The sequence below is a fragment of the Mauremys reevesii genome, linkage group 18, assembly GCF_016161935.1.
Source record: "Mauremys reevesii isolate NIE-2019 linkage group 18, ASM1616193v1, whole genome shotgun sequence".
NCBI classification, from domain to species: domain Eukaryota; kingdom Metazoa; phylum Chordata; order Testudines; family Geoemydidae; genus Mauremys; species Mauremys reevesii.
The window spans coordinates 28,662,437-28,688,039 of NC_052640.1; the positions used below are offsets into that span (position 1 = coordinate 28,662,437).

The following is a 25,603-nucleotide window of genomic DNA, read 5'->3' on the forward strand; positions in this document are numbered from 1 at the left end:
TAGAAGAAAACAGTAGTATGCCGGTGAGAGCTTTGTTGACCTTTTTTCCCATTGCAAATTCATATGACGAGATCAAAAGCTGAGCCTCCTTCAAGGAAATGGAATTCGCCCTGCGACTCCTCAAGGTGGTGTTAGACTTAACTGACTTGCTTAATGTGTATACTTTCTGTGCGCACACATCCTGATTAATTCCCTTCCCACTTTGGGAAATGCAGGTATAGATCTTAATATACCTTTCTTACATGCTTTCATGAGCAGTGAAATACTTCAGATGTCATTGTTGTTAATGGTCATCGTTGTCATTGAGTAAGCACCCATATAAAATGGCTGGGGTAGGCCGTGCCAGAATCTGTTGATTTCAGGCTTTCTGCAAACTCAGGCAGATGTCTATGAATTGGTTATACTCACTTCACATTTTGAAGTTTTTTTTTCATAACCAAAACAGCTTAGAGACTCAGCGATTTAAAAATGAAAGCTGAGACTTTGAGAACAATTGAGAGGTCTGTCTGTCTGCCCCTCCTCCCAGACAAATTCCCTTGCACCCCCCAGGGTACTGCACGATGGGAAGCACTGACCTAAACTCTTTGCTAGATGTGGACCTAGATAGACACTCCCGCAGACAGCAGGAGGAGAGAAAATAGTTTGAATTTAAAATTGATCTTAGAAGAGTTATGACTTCAGGGATGCAGAAATCCCTGTGGGAGACCGTTTTCCTCCTATTCCTATGTACATAACTTCTTTTCCCTTATTAATTATTTCTTGGTTCTGATGGAGGTGCTGCATAAAATAGAACCCTATGAATGGGGCCGAAGGGGATGTTCTAGTCTCCCTTATTAATAGATATAAAGCACTAGTGCATCCCAGCAAACAACTCCGCCTGGCAATGCAGCATCCCACTATTAAACAGCAAATGTGAAACTATAAGAACAAACATTCAAGAAAGCTTTAGGAATAGCACCACTGCACTTACCCCTGAGTGTAGTTGGAAAACCTTTAAAGCTAACACACATGATCATACTTCCCTATATAACATTTTTTTTAAAGAAATATTGAAATCCACTGCAGAAATAAAAAATATATACCTAGGCTGTAAAACCTAAGCAGACATTAAAGCTCTCAATTGCAAAAACAAACTTAGCTCTAGTACATAGCCTAACCCTGGCTAAACGTGTCCGAAAAGGTTTCACAGGGTGGGGAAATGAACGTGTGCGACAAAAACTGAAAACTCCCAGCCTGATTAACCAGACACACAGATTTAGCCAAATTTATTTCGGAGCTAGAATTAGTGAATTGTCAAGTAACTTCAGGTCTGCAAATAATAGAGCATAAAACCCTATGTGCTGTTTCGCTCTCTCTCCTCCCCCCAGGCTCCCATGTAAGCAAAGACTTTTTGTCAGGACTCTCCCTAACTGAAGAACTATATAAGTCTAGAAAGCAAGATATTGAACACGGTCCCGGGAGGTAAAGGGAGCCCTTTTGTACAAAACAACACCTTCCCCAGACTCCCAATAAACTCTTCACTTAAAAAAAGAGAATTATAGGTGACTTCTGCAACACCTGCTAGATCATCTTTCTACTGTGTTAACTTACATTGGTTCTGATTTCATTAATACACTAAACCCAATGCACCTTCTCTAACACCAGTCCTGACAGCCCTCATAGCCTTATGAAATGTCAACAGAAACGTACCAAATGGGACAGAATTGATAATACCAACAATAATTAATAACAAGCTTTGTATTATGAACTCCACTGTCTGTCTGGCAAGATAAGTCAACCTACTCTGGCCCCTTGTAACAGGTAAGAAGGAGGAGGTCTATTGAGAGTTCACATTGAAAGAGGCTTCCATTAACTTTCCCTTAAATTTGTAGTGAGACAACTATTGCATACCGTGTCCAGAAGCCTTTTAGAAACTGGAAATAACTCTCCTGCCTTTGAGCTCCAGAGGGGCACCAGGCAATGGAGGTGCACTGTAACCCTTCCTTTTGTCACAGAAGCTCACAGGTGCATAAATTCTCAAGTCACAGGAGTCCAACTGGCAAAGTTTAACACCAAAACAGTCTTTGTGTGAATTACCTGTTTCTGTGTTGTCCTAACCCTGACTTCTCTGCCTGCAGTATTCAAAATGTTGGCTTCCTTCAGTAAATGCTCAGGATTAAAAATCAGTTGGGGCAAAAATATTCCAGGTAGTCTCCCAACAATTGGTTCAATCAAAACCTACCCCACTCTTAAATATCCGGGCATGAATGTGGCGATGAGATCAATCTAATTTACAAAATAAATGATCACCTAACACTAGATAAAAGTCTGTCAACTGCTAGCCAAGTGGGCACTCCTTCTGATATTCCTTATCTCCAAAGTTAACGTTAATAAACATGTTCATCCTAGTAATGTGCACTTATCTCTTTGTTAATGAAATGGCAACATTTTCAAAGAATTCCTTTAAAAGGCTGCCATATCAGCTTTGCTCTGGGCCAGTGGAGTCCCAAGAAATGACTACAACACACTAACCCAGCAGCTGAAGGAAGGAAGAGATTGCTGTCCCTAGCTTCTGCCTTTATTACTTAGGGTACATCTACACAGCAAAACACCCCAAACCCTCAGCAGCAAGTCTCAGAGCCCGGGTCTACAGATTCAGGTTCACCGGGCTTGTGCTACAGTGCTAAAAATAGATGTGTAGGTGTTGCAGCTCAGCCTGGAGCTTGGGTTCTGAAGACCAGGGAAGGGTGGTTTCAAAACCCTAGCTCCAGCCTGAACCAGAGCATCTTCATGGCTATTCTTAGCACTGTAGCACAAGCCTCATGAGCCCAAGTCAGTAGACCCAAGCTCTGAGACTCCCCGCTGCAGATTTTGTTGTTGTTGTGTAGATGTACCCTTAGCCTCCCAACTGGGACATCTTGGTTCTAGGACAGCCCAAAAGCTCCAGAAAGTGAACTTAAAAAGTATTTAATGGATCAGTTTTTTTAGGAGATATTTTGTGTCTTTGATCTGTCGGGCCATGAAGCAGAGCCCTGCAGTTAAAAATATCCCTGTATCTCCTAGTCTGGCTACACCCAGGAGTATAGAATCACATTAATGCAAATAATAGGAGGATGGACATTGAATAAATCAACTTGTCAGGTATTTATTCTAAAATATTTCAGCAGCATAGGATAACTTTCCATCTAACAACTGCAAATCATCAGAACTGACACATACATGACACATTTCATAGTCTTAGAGAAAACGAGAACGTGAATTATGATTTATGGACATTTGAATAGCTCCAGAAAAGGCTTCCATCTTTTCACCAGATGAGGCATGAAATGATTCATCTGGGTGAAGCACATGAGGGCTACAAATCTTGATGTAAACTGGGAAACAAAAATTGGATATATTATGCTCTATAGCTATTACTGATGCAAGTGCTGATATAGCAATCAGTGCAGTACAAGATCCAAAGGAACACTCAGTCTCTTCCTGATCCTGGATCTACTAGTCTAAAATCTACAGGTGCTAAGTATGGATTGCACAGGTGCTCATCACTCTGCATCATTAGGCCCTAAGCAATTTACAATCTAATTTAGAGAACCATAGTTTATGTAAAATGTAGACAAGTACTTTTAAATATTTTGCACCAAATGTTCATCAGTGCAACCATGGTTCTTCTTTGAGTCCATTCCAGTCAGGTGTGTGCATGCTGCATGCATGCCAGCCAGAAGATTTTTCTCTTAGCAGCATCTGTAGGGTTGGCCTGGACACCCCCTGCAGTCGCAACTTCATGGTTTCCAATATAGGGACCTGCCACCCCCTTAGTTCCTTCTTACTGCTGGTGACGTCTGGCTGGAACAAACTGTTGCTTTTACTTTGCAAGCGCGTTTGGGCAGTGTCCACTCTTTCTGTTCATAGTTTGTAGTGTTAGTTAATAGTCTTAGTAGTTCTTAAGTTTCCTTTTGGGGGTTCCCCCCCACAACTCTTCCCTGGTACCGGGGTATGCCCTGGTCTCCAGGGTTCAAGCTCTGTGAGGACAGTGGAGAGTTTATGCCTAAGAGCGACCTGCACTCTTCCGGTCTGCGGTGTCTCAGGGAGAGGCACCAGAAGGAGAAGTGCAGAATTTTCAAAGGGTTCCTCCCTAAGACCTTAAAGGACTAAGATCAAAGACTCAAGATCCTTCTAATGGAGGCAGCACTCTGGCCGCAATCTGACACGGAGTCAGCAGAATCCACACCCAGCACCTCCTCGTCGGTGCACAGTCCTCCAGTGTTGACAGTGCGCCAGCTGGTACGAGGAAGGACCTCCAGGGAGTCAGGGCACCACCACAGCTCTGCCCATAGATAGTCTTCTGTGAGGCACCAGTCTCAATCCCTGGTGCCCCAGAAAAAGAAGAGGCTGGAGCGAGGTTGCTTTCCTCCCCCAAGCCCAAGGAGCCTGCAGCAGAGAGATCCGATTTGGGCCATATTACCTTGGCTCCTCCACCTCCTAGGGTCTCATCGACTCCTGCACTCCCTGAGGTCCAGTTGAGTCCGAACCCTCATTGCTTTCTGGACCTTCACGGCAGGCAGCTACAGCTCCCCTCCATGCCAGAGGTGTTCAAGGCAGCTCAGGACTTTATGCATCTCACGGCGCCGTCCTCCCCGCAGAGGAGAGACAAATTGCTGGTGACTGCCCAGCCCCTGTTCCCATCAAGGGGCAAGCCACCAATGATGGTGCGCCAATCCCCATCTCCAGCACGGTCCACCCATGTAGGGGAGCCACACTGGTCCCCTGTTTCTCGGCACTGTTCGCAGGCACAACAGAACACTGCTGCTCTGTGGTCATCCTTCTCGGAGTCAGAGGCAGAATCCTACTGTTCTGATAGGACCAGGAACAGATGGTCCAGGTCCCACCGTGATCGCCATCCTTATCTGACGCCGTGTCCACCGCAGTGGCAACCCTTGACTCGGCCCTTCTGGACGCCCTGGGTGTATCATCAGGGCTACGGACAAATCCAAGGGTCAAGATCCAGGTCCGTCTCGGTGTCTTTGGCATCTTTCATCCCTCCGCAATCACCACCAGCAGCGGTGCCACCAACACCCCTACCTTTGCCGGCAGCTGCAGTCTTGGCCCCACTGGCATCGGCACTGACGATCGTGGTTCCGGCGGCCCCAGCGCCGCAGGCCACGGACCTGGCGGCACAGCAGTACCTGGGCGCTGAGGGGAGTGAGTAGAGCCCATTGCCAGGACTTTCCTCCTCATCCTCCCCAGATGAAACCATGGCGGGGACATTGATGGCCCTGGCCTTGGAGGACAACAGGGTCCTGCAACAGCCGCTGCAACAGGTGGCCCAGAACCTGGGAATCCAGGCAGAGGAGGTGGTAGATGGTGCTGACCAGATGGTTGACATCCTCACTCCCTCCGGACCCTCTTGTAGTGCCTTGCCATTAATAAAGACTATAGCTGAGATCACAAAGACCTTGTGGCAGACCCTGGCCTCTATGTCCCCTATGGCCAAGAGAAATGAGAGGCGGTACTTTATCCCTTCAAAGGCATACGAGCACCTATATTCCACCCCCCTCCAATTTCCTGGTGGTTGATGCAGCTAACCAGCGTGAGTACCAGGGGCCCTCCTCTAAAAATAAGGACGCTAAAAGACTAGGCCTTTTGGGAAGGAAGGTCTGCTCCACTGGGGAGTTGCAGCTCTACATTTCGAACCAGCAGGCCATTGTTAGCAGATACTCGCGTAAGATCGGTGGCACGATGGCCAGATTTACTGAGCTGCTGCCGCAGGACTTGCGTGCGGAGTTCTCGGCACTGGTGGAGACAGGGAAACTAATTTCTTGAGCTTCCCTACAGGCCGCATTGGACGCGGCAGATGTGGCCTCCCGCACAATGGCCACAGGGGTTGCAATGAGGAGGAGTTCCTGGTTGCAGGTCTCTGGTCTCCCATACAAGGTACAACAAACCATCCAAGACCTCCCCTTTGAGGGTCTGGCTCTATTTTCTGATAAAATGGACGAAAGACTCCACAGTCTAAGGGACTCAAGGGCCCCCCTCAAGTCCTTGGGCCTCCACACACCTGCCACTCAGTGCAGGCACTTCCGGCCTCAGCCTCCCTCATGGTTCTATAAACTGCAGAACCGGCAGGACTCTCCTCGGAGGGAGGAATAGGCGCATCAGGAAAAGACAGCACCTGTCCTTGGGCCAGGACTCTGGCCAGCCCAAGCCTCCTCCTGGCCCTAGACCGGCCTTTTGAGGGTGCAGTTGAGGGCGGCGCACCAGTACAAGAACTGGATCTACCCCACCTTACGTTTTTGTCCCGACTATCTCCTTTCTACCATGCATGGTCCTGTATCACTTCGGATTGCTGGATACTCCACGCGGTAGAGAGGGGATACTTCATCCAATTCTGTGCTCTTCCAACCCCCTTCCCCATCCCTCTTCAGGGACCCCTCTCATGAGCAAATCCTTATACAGGAGATGCACTCACTCCTCTCTCTAGGGGCAGTGGAAGAGGTTCCTCAGAAGCGAAGGGGCAAGGGTTTCTACTCCCAGTATTCCCTAATACCGAAAACCAAGAGTGGGCTCAGGCCCTTCCTACACCTGCGAGAACTCAAGAAGTTTGTGAAAAGAAACTCAAGTTTCTCATGGCTCTTTGGCCTCCATTATCCCCTCACTGGATCCAGGAGTATGCCACCCTCGACTTGAAGGTCGCATACTTCCACGTACAAATAATTCCGCCCCACAGAAAATACCTCAGGTTTGTGGTGAACAACCGCCACTATCAGTTCACAGTCCTCCCGTTCGACCTGTCAGCGGCTCCTTGAGTGTTCACCAAGTGCCTGGCGGTCGTGGCCGCGTTCCTGTACAAGCGGCAGGTATAGGTGTTCCTGTACCTTGACGACTGGCTGGTCAAGGGCTGCTCCAGGTCTCAAGTGGAGGCGCAGGTCGGCTTCATGAGAATGACGTTCGGCAAACTGGGTCTCCTTCTAAACGAAGGGAAATCAACGCTGTCCCCTGTTCAGAGGATAGAGTTTATAGGGGCAGTACTGGACTTGACACAAGCCAGGGCATACCTCCCAGAAGCGAGGTTTCGGTCGCTGGGCAACATCATACAAGATCTCAGGCAGTTCCCCACTACAGCAAGGAATTGCCTGAAGCTCCTGGGACACATGGCACCTTGTACCTACGTAGTACAGAGGTCAGACTTCGACCTCTTCAGTCATGGCTAGAGTCAGTGTATCGGCCAGTCCGGGACAGTTTGGACAGGATTATAACCCTGCCTCGCCCAGTCCTCAACTCCCTACTGTGGTGGCTCAACCCACAGGTAGTAGGTGCAGGGGTCCCCTTCACCAGCCCTCAGCCATCCCTCTCGCTAGTGACAGATGCATCAGATTTTGGCTGGGGGACACATTTCGGAGACCTCAGAACACAAGGCCTTTCGTCTCAGGCGGATCTTGCCCTATACGTGAATGTCAGGGACCTGAGAGTGGTGCGCCTGGCATGCCAGACTTTCAGAGCCCGCCTAGCAGGGAGATGTGTATCTGTCCTGACAGACACCACCACGGCAATGTTTTATATCAACAAATGGGGGTGCACACTCCTCTCCCCGGGCCAGGAAGCCTTCATGCTGTGGGACTTCTATGTAGAGCACTCGATAGACCTCCAAGCATCGTACCTCCTTGGGATAAAGATCAAGCTGGCAGACCATCTCAGCAGGTCGTTTCACCACCACGACTGGTCCTTTTGCCTGGACGTAGTAAACTCAATCATCCATCAGTGGGGCTTTCCCCAAATAGATCTGTTTGCTACACAACACAACAGGAAGTGTCAGCGATTCTGCTGCTTCCTGAGTCACAGCCTGGACTCCATCGTGGACACGTTTCTCTTCCCATGGGGAGACAGTCTCCTATACGCGTTCCTGCCTGTCCCTCTCGTTCACAAGGTGCTCCTCAAGATACGGAGGGACTGAGCTCTGGTGATATTGATAGCTCCAGCCTGGCCCCGCCAGCACTGGTACACATCACTCCTGGAAATGTCCGTGGAAGCCCCGGTCACCCTGCCGCTCTTCCCGGACTTACTAATGCAGGATCACAGCCACCTCCAACATCCGAACCTCGAGTCGCTCCACCTCACAGCTCCATGGCTGAACTCAGTGGAGCTCTCTTGCTCTGATAAAGTCAGACAAGTTCTCCCTGGCAGCAGGAAACCCTCCACGAGAGCTACTTACCTTGCCAAGTGGAGGAGATTTTCAGTCTGGTCTGTGCAGCACCTTCCATCCCCAACGCTTGCCTCAGTGCCACTTACACTGGACTATCTTCTCCCTCTCAAGCAGCAGGGACTGTCCATGTCATTAATAGGGGTTCACTTGGCCACCATCTTCGCCTTCCACCCAGGAGCAGAGGGCTGCTCAGTCTTTGCTAACCCAATGGTCAGCCGTTTCCTTAAAGGTCTGGACAGGCTATTCCAGCAGGTCCAACAGCCTATCCCGGCTTGGGACCTCAATCTGGTCCTTTCCAGACTTATGGCATCACCATTTGAGTGCTTGGCGATGTGCTCCCTGCTCTCTCTCTCTCAAAGAAGGTGGCGTTTCTGGTAGCGATAACCTCAGCTAGGAGGGTGTCTGATGTTAGGGCCCTGAGCTCAGAGCCCCCTTACACTGTATTCCATAAGGACAAGGTTCAGCTCAGGCCTCACCCGGCTTTTCTCCCAAAGGTTGTCTTCCAATTTCATGTTAGTCAGGACATATTCCTCCCTGTATTCTACCCTAAGCCACACTCCAGCGCCAGGGAGCAAAGGCTTTGCTCATTGTGTGTCCGCAGAGCGCCAGCCTTCTATATCAAGAGAATGAAGCCATTCAGAAAATCGGTGCATTTATTTGTGGTAGTGGCGGACAGAATGAAACGTCTTCCTGTGTCCTCAACGTATCTTGTCATGGATCATGTCATGCATATAGGAGTGCTACCGCTTGGCAAAGGTGCCCGCTCCTTTGATCACCGCGCACTCCACCAGGGCTCAGCCCTCCTCAGAGGCATTCCTGGCATAGGTTCCCACCCAGGAAATCTGCAGAGCAGAAATGTGGTCTTCCATACACACTTTCACCACGCAATCACCCAGCAAGCCAGAGACAATGCGGCCTTTGGGAGAGCGATGCTACAATCAGTGGATGACTCCGACCGCACCTCCTAAACTTGGGCTTGTGAGTCACCTGATTGGAATGGACATGAACAAGCACTGGAAGAAGAAAAAACGGCTACTCACCTTCTCGAAACTGTTGTTCTTCAAGATGTGGTGTTCATGTCCATTCTAATACCCACCCTCCTACCCCTCTGTCGGAGTAGCTGACAAGAAGGAACTAAAGGGGTGGTGGATCGGCAGGGCCCCATATTGGGCGCCATGAAGACGCAACTCCAGGGGGTGCCCAGGCCGACCCTATGTATGCTGCTTAGGGAAAAACCTTCCGGCTGGTGTGCACACGGCGCACACACCTGATTGGAATGGACATGAACAACACGTCTCAAAGAGCAAGTTACAAGAAGGTGAGTAACGATTTTTTTTTCTACATGCCAACCGGTATAATCCCCAGTAGTCAAAGATGTGCGGTCAGGTTTTCAAAAGTGCTCAGCAATTACAACTGGAGACAGATTTTCAGTGAAGCTGCTTGGTGAAAATCCATGCACTTTATTTAGGTACCTATATGGAAGTGGAATTCTAAAAAATTGGCCCATAATGCCCGGAAAGGAGCTCTGCTCTATGTGCTGTGTGGGTATGTCTGCAGCTTGAAATCTGTTGGAACGGTATTGCAAAATAAGTATCCATAATAATATAAACCCTCATCCCCAGGAAATCCAAGGGTTATGTACTGAAATTGTCGGGTATAATGCTAGGTATGTATTGAAACCTTTGAGTCTGGTTTTGCCTGCAAAGCATAGTTAGCATGTTTTGCAACCCACAAATCATGAAACAATGAATGTGTTACCATTAAAGGGCATAATCTGCTACAAAACGTATACACAAGTGACAGACTTTGATCAACTCTAACTCCTTTTCCTTGACAGCTTAAAAGAAAAATACTTGGACCAGAAGCCAGAACCATGGCCCCTTCTTAAAATGTCAAAAATTATGTGCCAGCGTGCCAGAACTGTAGTTAGCGCAACAAATGTACGTCAGTGTTGCAAAAATTAACTTGTAATTTGCATTCAGTAAATAATTTTTTAAAAATCTAAATACTCCTGTAAGTTCTGAATGGACAGAAATAGTGAGGTTTTTATGGCTGTTGGTTTCGTGTCTCTGGATGTGGCAAAGAGCTGGTCTAGGTCACCTTTTTGTTTGTTTGTTTTTTGGGGGGGGGGTTGTGGGGGGGGCGGTTTCTCTGTATACCATGGAGGTTTCTGATTCTTGCTGCCTTTTGTCCCAGGGCACTGAAGGAGCCTAAAGAGTTGAATTTCATCTTTGGGGTGAATATCGAACAGCGGGATTTGGATGGCATGTTCATCTATAACTGCAGTCGGCTGATTAAGATGTATGAGAAGGTTGGCCCACAGTTGGAGGGTGGCATGTGAGTTCCTTTCAGAAATCTTCAGAGTTCCCTTTGCTTAGGACCAAAATTGTCTTGTACAACAGAACTAGGGAGGCAGCATGAATCATTCCCTCCATACAATCAGTACAGTCACTCGGTATCAGCCACAGTCATAGTCTGTTCTGTTTTATTATGTAATTTAAAGCCCCAGATTTCCCAATGAAGATGAAGTTCTGCATCCAGAGATGGGAGTTTGCCCTGGAGTGACATAAGGTTTTTCTGCTGTGTGCCAGCATTTGGTACTGGGCCCTTCCCAGAGAAGCCTGCTGAATTAAAGTTGACAATTCCTCACTACTTACTAACCACTCCTGTGTCACAAACAAGACTAACCCTTGGGGCAAGGCAGGATTATTGGGGCTAATTGAGCATTCAGAACTTGAAAGCAAAGATCCCTTTTTGTGCACAATGAGGAAAACAAAGACATTTACTCCTGCTGGAATTCTGTGCCACTGCGCAATGCAGAATTTGTGCAGAATTAATGTTCCCCACATAATTTTATTTTTTCCTGCAGCATTTGTGATTTCTGTGTGGGGGAAAAAAGAATGGCAACCCAGCCGTGCAGGGAACAGTAATGGCAGCCCAGCCATATTCCTGCTGTTAGCCCCATGGTGACTGGGACTCCCGATGATTATACTGCGTTATTTTCACAAATAAAATATGCAGACGTTTAAAATATTGTGTGCAGATTTTCTAATTTTTTGGCGCAGAATTCCCCCAGGAGTAGACATTTGATACTAAAAAACTTACTTCAGAATACAGCCCTAAATCTGTGGTGTTAAGGGGTTGATACTACATTAATATGGGGAAAAAACAGCACCAGAGTTTCACTGTCTGAAACGCATATTGCTGCAGGATGTACTCAGTGAGCCAACTGGTTGCTGTACAGTGCTTCTCCGTAGGACAAGTATCTTGGTGGATGTTAGCAGTGGACAGTGTGTTAAGGTTGTTTTTCACCCCTAGGGCATGTGGTGGAGTGGTAGGAGTGGTGGACATACCCTACTTGGTTCTGGAGCCTACTCACAATAAACAGGACTTCGCAGATGCTAAAGAGTATCGACACTTGCTGAGGGCGATGGGGGAGCACTTGGCTCAGTACTGGAAGGATGTTGCTATTGGTAATGAGGCTTCACAACTTTACAGGGATGGGGAGGGGAGTCTGGGTGGCTGGTGGGACAGAGGGTCGAGCTTACCAGAGAAGGAAGACTTGGTATTCATGCTGCTTGGTAGTGACAGCATGATTAATGTTCTTCTTGTTTTGTTTTTTTGTGCAGCCCAGAGAGGTATAATCAAGTTTTGGGATGAATTTGGCTATTTATCAGCAAACTGGAACCAGCCTCCCTCCAGTGACCTGCGCTACAAACGCCGCCGAGCCATGGAGATCCCCACCACAATTCAGTGCGGTGCGTCTGACCAGGCAGAGGGAGCAGGGTGGCTGGGATTAGGAGATGGTTCTGCCATGTGGGCTAGGGAGTAGAAACTACTGTTCAGAGGGCAAAGCAGCTCATGGGCAGGAGATGGTTTTTAGTATCTTAGTTTTTCTGCTACCTAGCTAAGCCAATACAGCTCTGGGAGCTGGATTCTTTTCTGACTCATGCTTCATCAACCAGATCGTTAAATTGTAATCTAAATTCTAATTGCCAAATATCTTACTAGTGACAATGCACAAGCCAGACATTCAGAGCCCAGAGAGAGGTTTGGGGGCTGGTAGTTTATTTACAAAAAAAAAAAAAAAAAAGTAGTCTTATCTGGAAGCTGGGAATACTGAGTAATCATCACTGAGGGGCTGAACATAAAGTCTCCAAGGGCCATTTTTACAATCCCTCACTAGGACAGAACTGCACTTCAGTCCGTCCCCTCCTCCCCCGTCCCCCCCGGGCTGCATTTTCTAGGACTTTTGGGAGTGTTCCCTCCCTTTGGAACATTGAGTGGGAATAGCCTGAGTATCAAATGGGAACATCCCACACAATTGCCTTTCTTGCCACTAAAGGAGACCCTGGGTATTAACGGGTCTCAGCCTTCCTGATCATCATTTCAATTATTTTTATGATTTTGTTTTTGTTTTTTAAAAGAAAACAAAACTTTGCAACACAGTGGAGTATCTTGGCGGGAGGTGGAAGGTGGTCCCCGATGCCAAGTGCTCCAGCAGCTGGAAAGGGTTGTTGTCACCAGACTAATGCCCTGGGAAGTTGTGAGGTCCTCAACGGCCAAATGGGCTTGCTGTGGACCCAGAGGACAGGCTATGTGTATGGCTTAGAATCTGTGTGCTGACTGTGTAGTGTGTTCTGTGTAACAGATATGTGTTTGAAATGGCGGACCCTCCCATTCCAGCTGAGCTCCGTGGAGAAGGAATACCCGGATACTTGGGTGTGCTCCATGAACCCTGACCCTGAGCAGGATAAGTGAGTATGAGTGAGGGCCATGGTAGGGAATTGGCATTAATGTGCCTTTGCTGTGCTGTTCTGGGCACTAGACTGGGTATGTGATGGCGTTCTGCCTGCATCACAAGATTCTGCCCACAATCCCAGTGAATGTTTCTACTGAAAATGAGCCTCAGTGAACTAGGTAACAATGTTGCCATTAGGTGACATCATTTGTTTGAGGCAACCCAAATGAGGGGATTATCTTCTTTGACACTCTTCCTCTGGGGGGACCTTCCTACTTCCTCCACACTCTCGCACTTTGTTGGTTTTAGTTTGGATGTCTGAAGCGAAGAGTGGTGTTGGGCTAATAACTGGGGGCACCCATAGAACAGAGATGAGGTACAAGCTAAGGGTTGCAAAATGCTGGATAAATACAATTAATTTTAACTACCTGGAAAGTTTGAAGTGTCTGTGTAATTCTGTTAATATCCAGGAAAAGAAAAGCCTGACATAGGTTTCTTAAAGGACTAGTTTTCAATTAATTCATTTCTGTACTCAAAGTAAGCACTGTAAATTTGGGGAAGATGGGTTGTATTTTTTCATAAAAACAAAGTCTGAATCCCTGCTTTAAGTGCAAAATGGAACTCAGCCTTAACTATGGAGTTGTTCAGCACCTCCATAAAAACACTGGCACACATGCAGTCTCAATGACAGATTCACCTTCCAGGGAGGGAGAAAATTCAGCGTCCCCATTAGAGAAGGGTGGTGGGTAAGAGAATTCTGAAATATCTTTTAAAGAAGGATAAATTACTTACCTGTAATTCTGTTTCCTTAAATATGCGATTATCATGGGATTCCCACTCTTGGAAAATACATAGCTCAAGGGGTGTTTCAAATGGAAACAAAGAACCACACAGGCAGTGATAAAAGTCATATTAAGTAAGCCAGAATTTAGCTTTGTTGATGATTTGTTTGGAGGAAGGAGAGAAACCTCCAGACAAGCATGAAGTATAAAACCAGAAAGACTTGAGGATGAGTTGAACAAAATAGCCATCTTGGCTAGCTCACAACAAGAAAGTTCCTGAATTAAATAAAAACTTGAGGAGGTGGGAGAACTTGTGCTCCCTATTTTGAAAATAGGTTTTGTGAAAACTTAAAATGGAACCTATTCCTTTTCTGTAGGGTGAATCATCGCTAGAGTGCATACCTCTGTACACTGCAGCATCACTGGGGCTGGCAGGAAAAGATGCTTATGATATGAGGCAAACGTGAGTTAGGTGATAATAGTGAGGAATGCGATAGAAGTCTTCATACACTAAGAATTGGTATCCTGTAAACTAAGAGTTGCATGAACTCTGGTGCTTCTAATCTGTTTCAAGTAGAATTCTTCAGACTTAACTGCGTCTGAGTGTGTGGAGGAGGGCCTCGCTGGGAGAGGCCTGTGGCGTGAACAGTTTGTTGACAGGATGATAGGTTTATTAAGGTTGGAACACTAACACCACCTTGTGGATAAAACTTAAACATTGTGATGAATCAGACTTATCCTTGTAAAATCTCATCTAAGGTGGGTTATTAGTACCTGAAACTTAGCAGTTCTTAGAGCTAAAGACGCTGCCACTAGGAATAAGATCTGCCATGTAAGAAATTTGAACTTGCAGGTACTGAGTGGCTCAGCAGTTGTCATTAGCTTTGTCAGATGCTTTTTTACCTAGGCTGAAACAGTTCCCATATAGACCAGGCAGAGTTGGTCTTTGAATTGTACTCAGAAGTGACGAAATAGCAAGGCGGCAGTCCTTTTGTGTAGAACAAGAAAAGACCTTGTGCACTTGTTTGCACCCAGCTGTAAACCTTTTACATGCACAGTGGAGGGACTTGTAGCTTGACCTCATTTATTTGGAGGTCTTTGCCTTTTCATGAGCTGAGTTCTCAGAGACAAAGCTGCTAAGCTGGGGGCAGTGAGGTGTACTGGCTTTGATTGAGGATCTGAGGCTAGACTCTTTGCCTGATAAATTCATCTTTGGGTATCTGCCACAGAATTAGGAACCAGACTGCCTTGGCCCACGTGAGGCTGTTGGGTTATCGGATCCTTCCGTTCCTCCTGAATTCTTTCCAGGACTGTTGCTACCTAAGTCACAGGTGGAAAGGCAGCGAGGAGTCTCCTTCCCGAGTGGAGAGAAGTGTTCCATGCTAAAACAGTCTCTTCCTAAAGCCAAGAATAAAAAACTGCACAGACAGCCTAAGACAGTGATCCCCAACCTTTTTCGTCTGGCGGGTGCCAGACAACGAGCCATAGAGGACTCTGGCGGCGGACGAGCATCCGCCGAAATGCCACCGACAAGCAGCAATGTCAATAGGCATTGCTGCCAAAATACCACTGACAAGCAGCGTCATCCAGAGGCATCGCTGCTGAAATGCCGCCGAAAATTGGCGGCATTTCGGCGACAACACCTCTGGATGACGCTGCTTGTCGGCAGCATTTTGGCAGATGCTTGTCCACCAGCCAGTACACGGGTGCACTTAGATGCCCCAGCGGGCGCCCTGTCACCCACGGGCACCGCGTTGGGGACCCCTGGCCTAAGAGATCCACGTCTGGTATTCCCACTGGAGGAAGATTTGATCCAGTACCCTCTGATTAAGAATTTACTCATGAGATTATATCATTAATGGACTCCAACTGTCTGCAGCCATGTTCTCCTTATACACAGTGCAGTGGGCTGATTGTCCATGTGAGTGAGGGCATCACTCTTTGGATTACCCAGTGTCTGAAAGTCCTTAGGGTACCGGGGACTGTCCTCCTCTACAAAACATTGTATGTTCTCGTTAGCAAAGCTGCCAGGATCCCTGGGTATAGCATGTGTCTGTGTGGGCTCTGCAGCACAGGTGGACGCATCTGATCACTGTAATCTGAATGGGCAGCATTTGTAAATCCATTCCTAATTGGATATTTTCCCTGGACTGCCTGGGGGGACACCTTTTGCATCTGCTGGGGAAGAAGACTTCAATATGCTTTAAATACAGTACCTAAACTAGGAAGGGCCCTGGCAGAAGTTCAGGAAGAGAAGGATCCAGTAAGCTATAATAGCTTCACACTAGCCTATTAATCATAGAGGCCTAGATGTTGTCTGCAGAGGTCCCAGTGATGCTTGCTTCCACAAGGATCTCTTGGATCAGAGATTTTTCTAATGCATGTGTTGGGTACTCCCAATGCATTTATGGCCATGGGACAACATTCATAGTATGGTTCAAGCAACTCATCACCCTTCCCCTTTGTTCGTTAGCATGAGGGAGGACACTGATCTGTCCACCACATCGACCACTTTCTACTACCCTCTCCTCAAGGGAGACTGCCTCAGCACAAGTGTTTTCTTAAGGCTCTTCCTTCAGTGTACTGGTGTAGGGAAGAGGAGACCTCCCATGACAGGTGTTCTAGGTGAAGCTTGGTCTCCACAGCTTGTGAACTCCAGTGCAAACCACGACACACACATCTACACCAGTCAGGTTGCAGTAAAAATTAAGCTGCTGGAGTCTGGCATGTGCACAACAGGCCAAGTGGGGAGTCTAAAACCATCAGTGTAGAGTATGTTTGAGGACAGTCTGAGGTGAGCAAGACTGCCTGCCTCGAGAGGCTGCCAAGCAGAAGCACCAGAGAGACCTTTCATGGGGTTTGTGGTAGCCACGGCAGTGTTTCTATACAGAAAACAGAGAAATACCAGATCATTAACCCACAACGTATCACCCTCTGCAGTAGAACTGATGGGCAAGAAAATTGGTGCCAGTCAGCTTAAAATTCAGGGAAAATTCAGGAATAGATGGAAAACCAGTTAAAAGGGGCTCTATAATGGTAGCCAAGAGATCTCCTCAGTTGTCAGCAGTAATGAAGGAACTGACTGTTGGAGGCACCATGGGCCAGAATAGCTGACTGTGGCATTTCCCTGTGTGGCCCCTGTTCTCTGAATGGGCTGCTCATGCCAGGGAGCTCCCAGCATAAATAGGTTTGTTTTTAACCCTTAAATTGTAAAGCCAGTAAGCTTCTGTGTTTGCATTTCTGCCTGGCTAAAACCTGTGAATCTTTCTGATTGTTCTTGAGATTAGGGTATTGCAGTAGTAGGGAAACAGCCATGTTTCCTTGAGGCCAGTATCGCTCTCCCTAACTGTAAAAGTTTGTTGTAAGTCACGTTTTGGTCTCTTGCTGAGTTTGTCTATTATCCTTTTCTCTACTGTAGGTGTGAAGCTTCAGAGCAGAAGCAAAAGGTACCCCTGGGAACACTGAAAAAGGACTTCAGATCACAAGAGGAGAAGCAGAAGCAGCTGACGGAGAAAATTCGCCAGCAGCAGGAGAAACTGGAGGCTCTGCAGGTGAATCTAGAGACCTAGAGCTGAGCGTGGTGGAGAGAATCTGAGTGGCCTCCTTGGGCAAATGAATTTTGCTGAGTTAAATGTCTTTCTGAACCCTCTCTCATTTTGTTATTTGTATTACCGTAGTGCTTAGGAGCCCTAGTCATGGATCAGGACCCCCTTGTGCTAGGCTCTGTACAAACCAAACAAAAAGACATTCACTCTCCCAAGGAACTTCCCACCTAAGTGTAAGACAAGACATCAGATAGATGCAGATAGACCACAGAGTACAAGGAGACAAGGACAATACTGGTCAATATGATGGTAGCCTCAGCATACCAACAGACTAGCCACTGTAACGTTTTTTGTAGGCATAATGGAAAAAGAGACTGTTAAGGAGTGTTTTGAAGGAGGTTAGTGCATTCGTTTGTGAATGTTTATGGGGAGCTCGTCCCACGTGTGAGGGTCAGCATAGGGGAAAGCATGAAGGTGCTTATTTGAAAATTTAATAATTGGACGATGGCGGCATCATGGACGAACTGGAGAACATATGCCATGTAGAGTCCAAATCCTGTTCCTCTCACCTCCTGGGTTTTATTTTAACATAAGAACATAAGAGAGGCCGTACCGAGTCAGACCAAAGGTCCATCTAGCCCAGTATCTGTCTACCGACAGTGGCCAATGCCAGGTGCCCCTGAGGGAGTGAACCTAACAGGCAATGATCAAGTGATCTCTCTCCTGCCATCCATCTCCATCCTCTGACGAACAGAGGCTAGGGACACCATTCTTACCCATCCTGGCTAATAGCCATTTATGGACTTAGCCACCATGAATTTATCCAGTCCCCTTTTAAACATTGTTATAGTCCTAGCCTTCACAACCTCCTCAGGTAAGGAGTTCCACAAGTTGACTGTGCGCTGCGTGAAGAAGAACTTCCTTTTATTTGTTTTAAACCTGCTACCTATTAATTTCATTTGGTGACCCCTAGTTCTTGTATTATGGGAATAAGTAAATAACTTCTCCTTATCCACTTTCTCAACATCACTCATGATTTTATATACCTCTATCATGTCCCCCCTTAGTCTTCTCTTTTCCAAACTGAAGAGTCCTAGCCTCTTTAATCTTTCCTCATATGGGACCCTCTCTAAACCCCTAATCATTTTAGTTGCTCTTTTCTGAACCTTTTTTAGTGCTAGAATATCTTTTTTGAGGTGAGGAGACCACATCTGTACACAGTATTCGAGATGTGGGCGTACCATGGATTTATATAAGGGCAATAATATATTCTCAGTCTTATTCTCTATCCCCTTTTTAATGATTCCTAACATCCTGTTTGCTTTTTTGACCGCCTCTGCACACTGCGTGACATCTTCAGAGAACTATCCACGATAACTCCAAGATCTTTTCCTGACTCGTTGTAGCTAAATTAGCCCCATCATGTTGTATGTATAGTTGGGGTTATTTTTTCCAATGTGCATTACTTTACATTTATCCACATTAAATTTCATTTGCCATTTTGTTGCCCAATCACTTAGTTTTGTGAGATCTTTTTGAAATTCTTCACAATCTGCTTTGGTCTTAACTATCTTGAGCAGTTTAGTATCATCTGCAAACTTTGCCACCTCACTGATTACCCCTTTCTCCAGATCATTTATGAATAAATTGAATAGGATTGGTCCTAGGACTGACCCTTGGGGAACACCACTAGTTACCCCTCTCCATTCTGAGAATTTACCATTAATTCCTACCCTTTGTTCCCTGTCCTTTAACCAGTTCTCAATCCATGAAAGGACCTTCCCTTTTATCCCATGACAGCTTAATTTACGTAAGAGCCTTTGGTGAGGGACCTTGTCAAAGGCTTTCTGGAAATCTAAGTACACTATGTCCACCGGATCCCCCTTGTCCACATGTTTGTTTGACCCCTTCAAAGAACTCTAATAGATTAGTAAGACACAATTTCCCTTTACAGAAACCATGTTGACTATTGCTCAAGAGTTTGTTTTTCTATGTGTCTGACAATTTTATTCTTTACTATTGTTTCAACTAATTTGCCCGGTACCGACGTTAGACTTACCGGTCTGTAATTGCCGGGATCACCCCTAGAGCCCTTTTTAAATATTGGCGTTACATTGGCTAACTTCCAGTCATTGGGTACCGAAGCCGATTTAAAGGACAGGTTACAAACCTTAGTTAATAGTTCCGCAACTTCACATTTGAGTTCTTTCAGAACTCTTGGGTGAATGCCATCTGGTCCCGGCGACTTGTTAATGTCGAGTTTATCAATTAATTCCAAAACCTCCTGTAGTGATACTTCAGTCTGTGACAGTTCCTCAGATTTGTCACCTACAAAAGCCAGCTCAGGTTTGGGAATCTCCCTAACATCCTCAGCCGTGAAGACTGAAGCAAAGAATCCATTTAGTTTCTCCGCAATGACTTTATCGTCTTTAAGCGCTCCTTTGTATTTTCATCGTCAAGGGGCCCCACTGGTTGTTTAACAGGCTTCCTGCTTCTGATGTACTTAAAAAACATTTTGTTATTACCTTTGGAGTTTTTGGCTAGCCGTTCTTCAAACTCCTCTTTGGCTTTTCTTATTACACTCTTGCACTTAATTTGGCAGTGTTTGTGCTCCTTTCTATTTGCCTCACTAGGATTTGACTTCCACTTTTTAAAGGAAGTCTTTTTATCTCTCACTGCTTCTTTTACATGGTTGTTAAGCCACGGTGGCTCTTTTTTAGTTCTTTTACTGTTTTTCTTAATTTGGGGTATACATTGAAGTTGGGCCTCTAGTAAAAAAAATGAGCAGCAGTAAAACAAAGTTCAACTCAGACTTCAGGCTTCACTTCTTTTTGGACTCCTCCCTGTGGACTACTCAGCCCCCAGCCTGTGTCTTCTCTTTATTGGGCCGCTCCCCATTTTTTTATGGTTAGATGAAGTGGTGAACCACCTGCCTTAGTGAGCCAGCAGTACCTGTTTAACGTTCCCCAGCACGATCACCACCTGCTAACAGGGTGGGTTTCAGGGAACCTTTTAAAATGACCTTGTTCCTGTTCTTTTACCACAGAAAACTACTCCAATCCGGTCCCAAGCTGACCTGAAGAAATTGCCTCTGGAAGTGACCACCCGGCCTATCGTGGAGGTAAGTACCACAGCTCCTGTACGCTCCAGTACCATCCTGAACCATTCTGTGAGCCATTCCTGACTTTATTCTTCCTCTCTCCTGTGCACTCTCTTCTCCCAGGACTCCCAATCACTGAGCAGACCTCAACGCCCGCGATCTCCTCCTTTACCTGATGTAATTAAAAATGCTCCCAGCAGGCCGCCGCCTCCCCCCAAGTCCATCAGCCAACTGCGAAAGGCCCCCCTGGCTCGGCCAGCCATCAACACCCCCAAACTGGCAAGTGTGCTATCCAGGGAGGAAGCTAGTACTTCCAGGACACAGCAGCAGATTGTGACTGTGGGAAAGTCAAACAGCACAGTTGTCAGGACTCCTGCCAAACCCATCCATGTGGGGAGGCCACCCCCCATGCTTCTGCAGAACTCCATGAGCCAGCGCGAGACTCCTAGCCCCAAAATTATAAAGACGCCGGTGCTGAAAAAACCTGTAGCACTCAAACCTCCCCAGGTGAGTCCGTTATTTGGTAGGATGGGAGATCATCAAAGCCCTACCCCTCAACCTGGACAAACCCAGTGTTTACCCAGCATCTTCCTCGCCTCCAGGCGTGAGAGACCCCTCCCCCCACACTACATTAATTGCATAGGATGGAAGAACCGTACTGTGCTAGGTGAGAGCTCAATGATATATCCTCAGTAGGATCACTTGCACCAGCTGCTTCCTGTGAGACCCCACTGATTGCCCTGCATGTGGTAGAAACATGGCAACAGGTGCATGGTGGTGAAGGATACTGGTGGTGTTCGTGGCTATCCCTTGTGGCATGGGATGGATATATGTGTGATATGATGTGTGCTAGGACCTTCTGGAGAAAGTCTTGTGGTCAGATTTTTAAAATGGCTCAGCACTCAGCTGCTCCCATTGTTCTTAGCCGGACCCGTTGGGTGCTGGAGCTCTTGGTTTAAGTGGCTGTAAAGGCACTGAGCTCGTCTGAAAGCCTGCCCTCCTACCCCCTACCCCCTTGAAATGGATGGGTGCCACCAACCTTGAGATTCAGCCAGAAATCACTTGCTCTCAGCAGACCTCCAGCATCCGCAAGAGGACATTTAACACCATGGAGGATGGAGCTGAGGAGGAAGTGGAGCAGAAGAAGGACAAAACGAAACGGGGCAAATTTGTGGTAGTGAAAGAGGAGAAGAAGGACTCAAACGAGGTGGTGGTTGAGGTGAGGATTGCAGTGAGTTCCCTCTGGCAGGAAAGGAGGTAGTGAGCTCTCATGATCTTCCTGGGAGATGGCTAACATGAGATCTTTATGCTTACAGCTCACAGACAGTGCAGGGGAGGAGGAACTAGCAGATCTGAAAAGAGCCCAAAAAGGTGAGGAGCAAACCATTAAACTCAGTTACCATGTTTGTGCCAGAAGTGACCATGGTTTGCCCAACCCCAAGGAATTTACATATGGTTTAACTGATTGTTGCTAAGGTTGCTTTGACCACGCTGAAACGTGGCATGCTGGGACCTGTAATCTCTGGGCTGCACATTTATATTAACGGTGAAGGGGGATTTGGGCCTCATTGCATGAATCAGTGAGCTCTCCTGTTTGTAGCGTACTGCCGCAAAGAGTCAGCAGACAGCCCTGTGGAGTGTAGCCCCCTCACTCGTTCCCAGGCAGTTCCTCCATCCCTGTTGTGAGTTACAAGAAAAACTTCCACAAAGGGGAGTGACTCATGTCCCAGGACACGTGAAGGGTGGTGAAAACTCTAGGTGGTTCTTCGAGTGATGGTCCCTGTATGTATTCCATATGTGGGTGTGCATGCATGCCATGCACCTGAGCCTGGAAGCTTTCCTTAGCGGTGTCCATTGACCCGCACATGCGTCATGTGTCTCCTTGTGCTCACAGCCAGGGATAGCAGGTTTATAGAAATTTTGGTGGTGGCCAGAACCTGCCCCCCCCAACTCCGCCCCCCCACCTGCCTAAGGCTCTGGGAGGGTGTTTGGGTTGGGGGAGGAGATCTGGGGTGCAGGCCCTGGGCTGGGGCAGCAAATTGGGGTGCAGGTTGTGGCGGGAGGGGGTCCAGGCTCTGGGAGGTTTGGGGGGAGGGGTCCAGGCTCTGGGAGGGGGTGTGGGGGTGAGGGCTGGGGGGTGGGGCAGGGGATGAGTTTGGGAGGGGCTCAGGGCTAGGGTAGAGGGTAGGGTGCAGGGGGATGAGGGCTCTGGCTGGGGATGAGGGGTTTGGGATGTGGGAGGAGCTCAGGGTTAGGGCAGAGGGTAGGGGTGCGGGGGGGGTGAGGGCTCTGACTGGGGGTGTGGGCTCTGGGGTGGGGCAGGGCTGGGGATGAGTTTGGGGTGTAGGAAGGCTGCTGCAGGGCTGGGGCCAGAGAGGAGGACTCCCCCCAGCTCTCTCCCTGCTGGCAGCAGTGAGCTCTGAGGGAGAGACCCCCTTCTCCCTCCTGGCAGCACACTAACCCCGCACCATTGTCACTGCACCCCCTCTCAGGTACAGGAAGCCTCCTCACCTCCCTTGTGGTGGGGGTGGTGGGGGGGCTTCCATCACATGTGCACCTCCTCCCCTGCTGCTGCCCCTCACTGGGGTTGAGGGATGGGGCTTTCTCTTGCCCAGTGTGGGGCAGGAGCAGTGACTGTGGGCGGGGGGGCTGTGCTGGTGGAGGGTCCCGCTGGAAGAGGGAAGGGTCCGAGGCAGAAGGGCAAGGTAAGGGCAGCCTGCCCTGCCACTGGCGGATGGGGAGCACTAGGACCCTGCGGCAGCAGTTGATGCTGGGAGCCAGCAGATCAGAGTCAGTGTGGAGCTGCAGGGGAGAGGCAGGGACACTCTGGGACCGGGGAGGTGTGCAGGGGCAACAAGTGGGAGCCAGGGGACACTTGTGGGAGGGGCGGGGGGGCATCAGGTGGGGCCGGGGGAGAGTTCCAGCCCCAAAACATTGGTGTAGCCGGGCCCCTGGGCCCTGAATATTGATGGCGCCCGGGCACCATGGGCCCATACAACTCGCCGCCCCCGCTCACAGCTGAGGGGATAATAGGTTGTGCGGGTTGGCGCCTCTCCAGTTCCCTCTTATCACCGTATGGCCTGAGTAGGAACCCCTGTTCCTTTGCACTTTTAGCTTGACTAAGAGTCTGATCATGTCCATTTGTGTATCGAGTAGTTATAGATTGATTGATTAATTAGTAAGTTAGCAAGCATTAGTTTCTCTCTGTTTGGGGACCTTTCTTCCCCTGGGGCTATGCCCCGCATTCTGGGGTTTAAGAACTGTTTCTCCTGCCCGTGCTCATTCTCTGTGAGCGACAAGCATTGGAGGTGCCTTTACAGCCTCGACGAGGCCCACATCGTAGCTTGTTGCTCCATCTGTAAGTCTTTCCCACCCCACACCTGGGAAGAGCTTCACCTCTGTAAACTTAGTCCTCTGCTGGGAATGAACCTGAGGAAACATGAGCTTCCCTCCTGAAAAAGCTGTGTGACATGTGCTTTCAGCATCTGTCCAAACCCCCTAACGCCTACCCTTCTGTGTCTCAGACAAAGGGCTGCATGTGGAGGTACGAGTGAACAAGGAATGGTTCACAGGCCGTGTCACGGCTGTGGAGATGGGCAAGCATGCCATACGCTGGAAGGTGAAATTCGATTACGTACCTACAGACACCACACCAAGAGATCGCTGGTAATTAACCATTATCTTTGGCTGCAGGAGCTCTGGAGATGCTCCCCCTTCAACAGGGAGGAGAGTGGGGGAACCCTGTTATATTTTCACGGGTGCTGAAGAGAGGAATAATCCATTCTTAGTTGGGAAGGTTGTGTACACGGGCATGTTTGGAGAAAGCTGCTCTGTGATTGTGACGGGAACAGGCATCTGTATGTAGGGGGTGGCTCTGGCAGAAGCGGTATAGTCTAGGAGCTGTTGCCAGACCCTGTCACTCTGACTAGTCTGGAGAAGGCTGTATGTGACTCCCTGCTACCCCCCCTAGGGTAGAGAAGGGCAGTGAGGATGTACGGTTGATGAAGCCTCCCTCTCCAGAGCATCAGAGTCCAGACACACAGCAGGAAGAAGAGGAGGTTGTAGCTGAGCCTTCTACCTCAGACTGTGCCCGAATTGAGCCAGACACCACCGGTCCCAGCAGCAACCAGGAGACTGTGGATTTGCTAGTCCAGACACTCCGGTGGGTTTATTTGGTGCTCACAGCTGTTACCATTTCTGAGCATTTCAATCTCCAAACAAGACTTTAAACTCTACCTGTGGGTGCTTGTTTTCTCTTGGGTAGGAATTGTTTGCGGTACTTCTTACCTCCAAATTTCCCCATCTCCAAGAAGGAGCTGAGTTCCATGAGTTCAGAAGAATTGATGGCTTTTCCTCTGGTGAGTTCAGTGCTTCTCTTTCACACTAAACTTGTGCTGGGTCTACAAATGGAAAATTTTCAGATCCCGAGTTTCTCTGCTTTGGGAATAGAGGGGTCAAATGGATGTGTCTGGAGTGTTCATCCTCCTGAGGAAATGCGAACGCAACGTTTATTTTACCAAATCATCGCTCTTCAGAGAAGATCTGTTGGGATGCCAAATGGTGAATGATCACAGAGTTCTGCTGATTTCTCCCCCCTCCTCATCCCTCTGTCCATGGATGCAGTGTGAGCCAGCAAGTGCCTCTTTTGATCCACTGAGGGTCATGATGCTCAGGGTTAGAAATGCCAGGACTTTGTTGTCACAAGGCAACCTTAACTAGCCTGTGAAACAAAGCTTCTGGTTTTATTACTGGATTTTCTCAGGGTTTTTCCATCCATCTTTCTTCTTTTTTTAATCAGGCAAATGAAGGCACAGTTTTTATAATGTAAAACAAATGGGATGGATGGTGATCAGATGCTGAAATAAAAGGAGTGATGTCCTTTGCTAGGCAAATAACTTCATATTAGCTCTGCCTGGATGCTTCTACCAGTAAATCAGGGAGGAAACTACAATGGAGCAGGGTATGTGGGACTCCTGTGGCCGCAGAGTGAGGAAGGATACGTGTTAGAGTCCATTTCTGAGCTTTGGGCTCTGCTCTTGGAGGAACAGGGCAGCCTATCTGCTAACTGTCTATGGTAAAATCCAGAAATGAACAGTGTAACTGGTGACTCTTTCTGTTGTTTCCCAGGCAGTATCAGAGGTTGGCATCTGGAGTCCCCTTCATTACTATGGGCAGATTGCAGCTGCTGGGGGAATTCTGCAGGGGTGGGGCTTTGGTGTTGCTTGATCTTGTCGCAGCGTATTGACTCACTTTTTTGTC

At 47.9% G+C, this 25,603-nt stretch overlaps 1 protein-coding gene across 4 annotated transcripts in view; it reads left to right on the forward strand.

The window, feature by feature from the left end:
* MORC2 (MORC family CW-type zinc finger 2) overlaps nucleotides 1-25,603 on the forward strand; it is a 92,215-nt gene that overhangs the window by 57,839 nt on the left and 8,773 nt on the right. For 2 of the 4 annotated variants that reach the window (XM_039505387.1, XM_039505389.1), the window contains 12 exons: nucleotides 10,373-10,513; nucleotides 11,495-11,649; nucleotides 11,806-11,934; nucleotides 12,828-12,933; nucleotides 17,118-17,250; nucleotides 20,291-20,365; nucleotides 20,468-20,851; nucleotides 21,417-21,563; nucleotides 21,661-21,715; nucleotides 23,869-24,010; nucleotides 24,315-24,506; nucleotides 24,609-24,702. In XM_039505387.1, coding sequence (XP_039361321.1) covers nucleotides 10,373-10,513; nucleotides 11,495-11,649; nucleotides 11,806-11,934; nucleotides 12,828-12,933; nucleotides 17,118-17,250; nucleotides 20,291-20,365; nucleotides 20,468-20,851; nucleotides 21,417-21,563; nucleotides 21,661-21,715; nucleotides 23,869-24,010; nucleotides 24,315-24,506; nucleotides 24,609-24,702 — 1,753 coding nt within the window. Of the gene's footprint in view, nucleotides 1-10,372; nucleotides 10,514-11,494; nucleotides 11,650-11,805; nucleotides 11,935-12,827; nucleotides 12,934-17,117; nucleotides 17,251-20,290; nucleotides 20,366-20,467; nucleotides 20,852-21,416; nucleotides 21,564-21,660; nucleotides 21,716-23,868; nucleotides 24,011-24,314; nucleotides 24,507-24,608; nucleotides 24,703-25,603 lie in introns of those variants that run through there. The other 2 variants (XM_039505388.1, XM_039505390.1) reach the window with 2 other exon arrangements.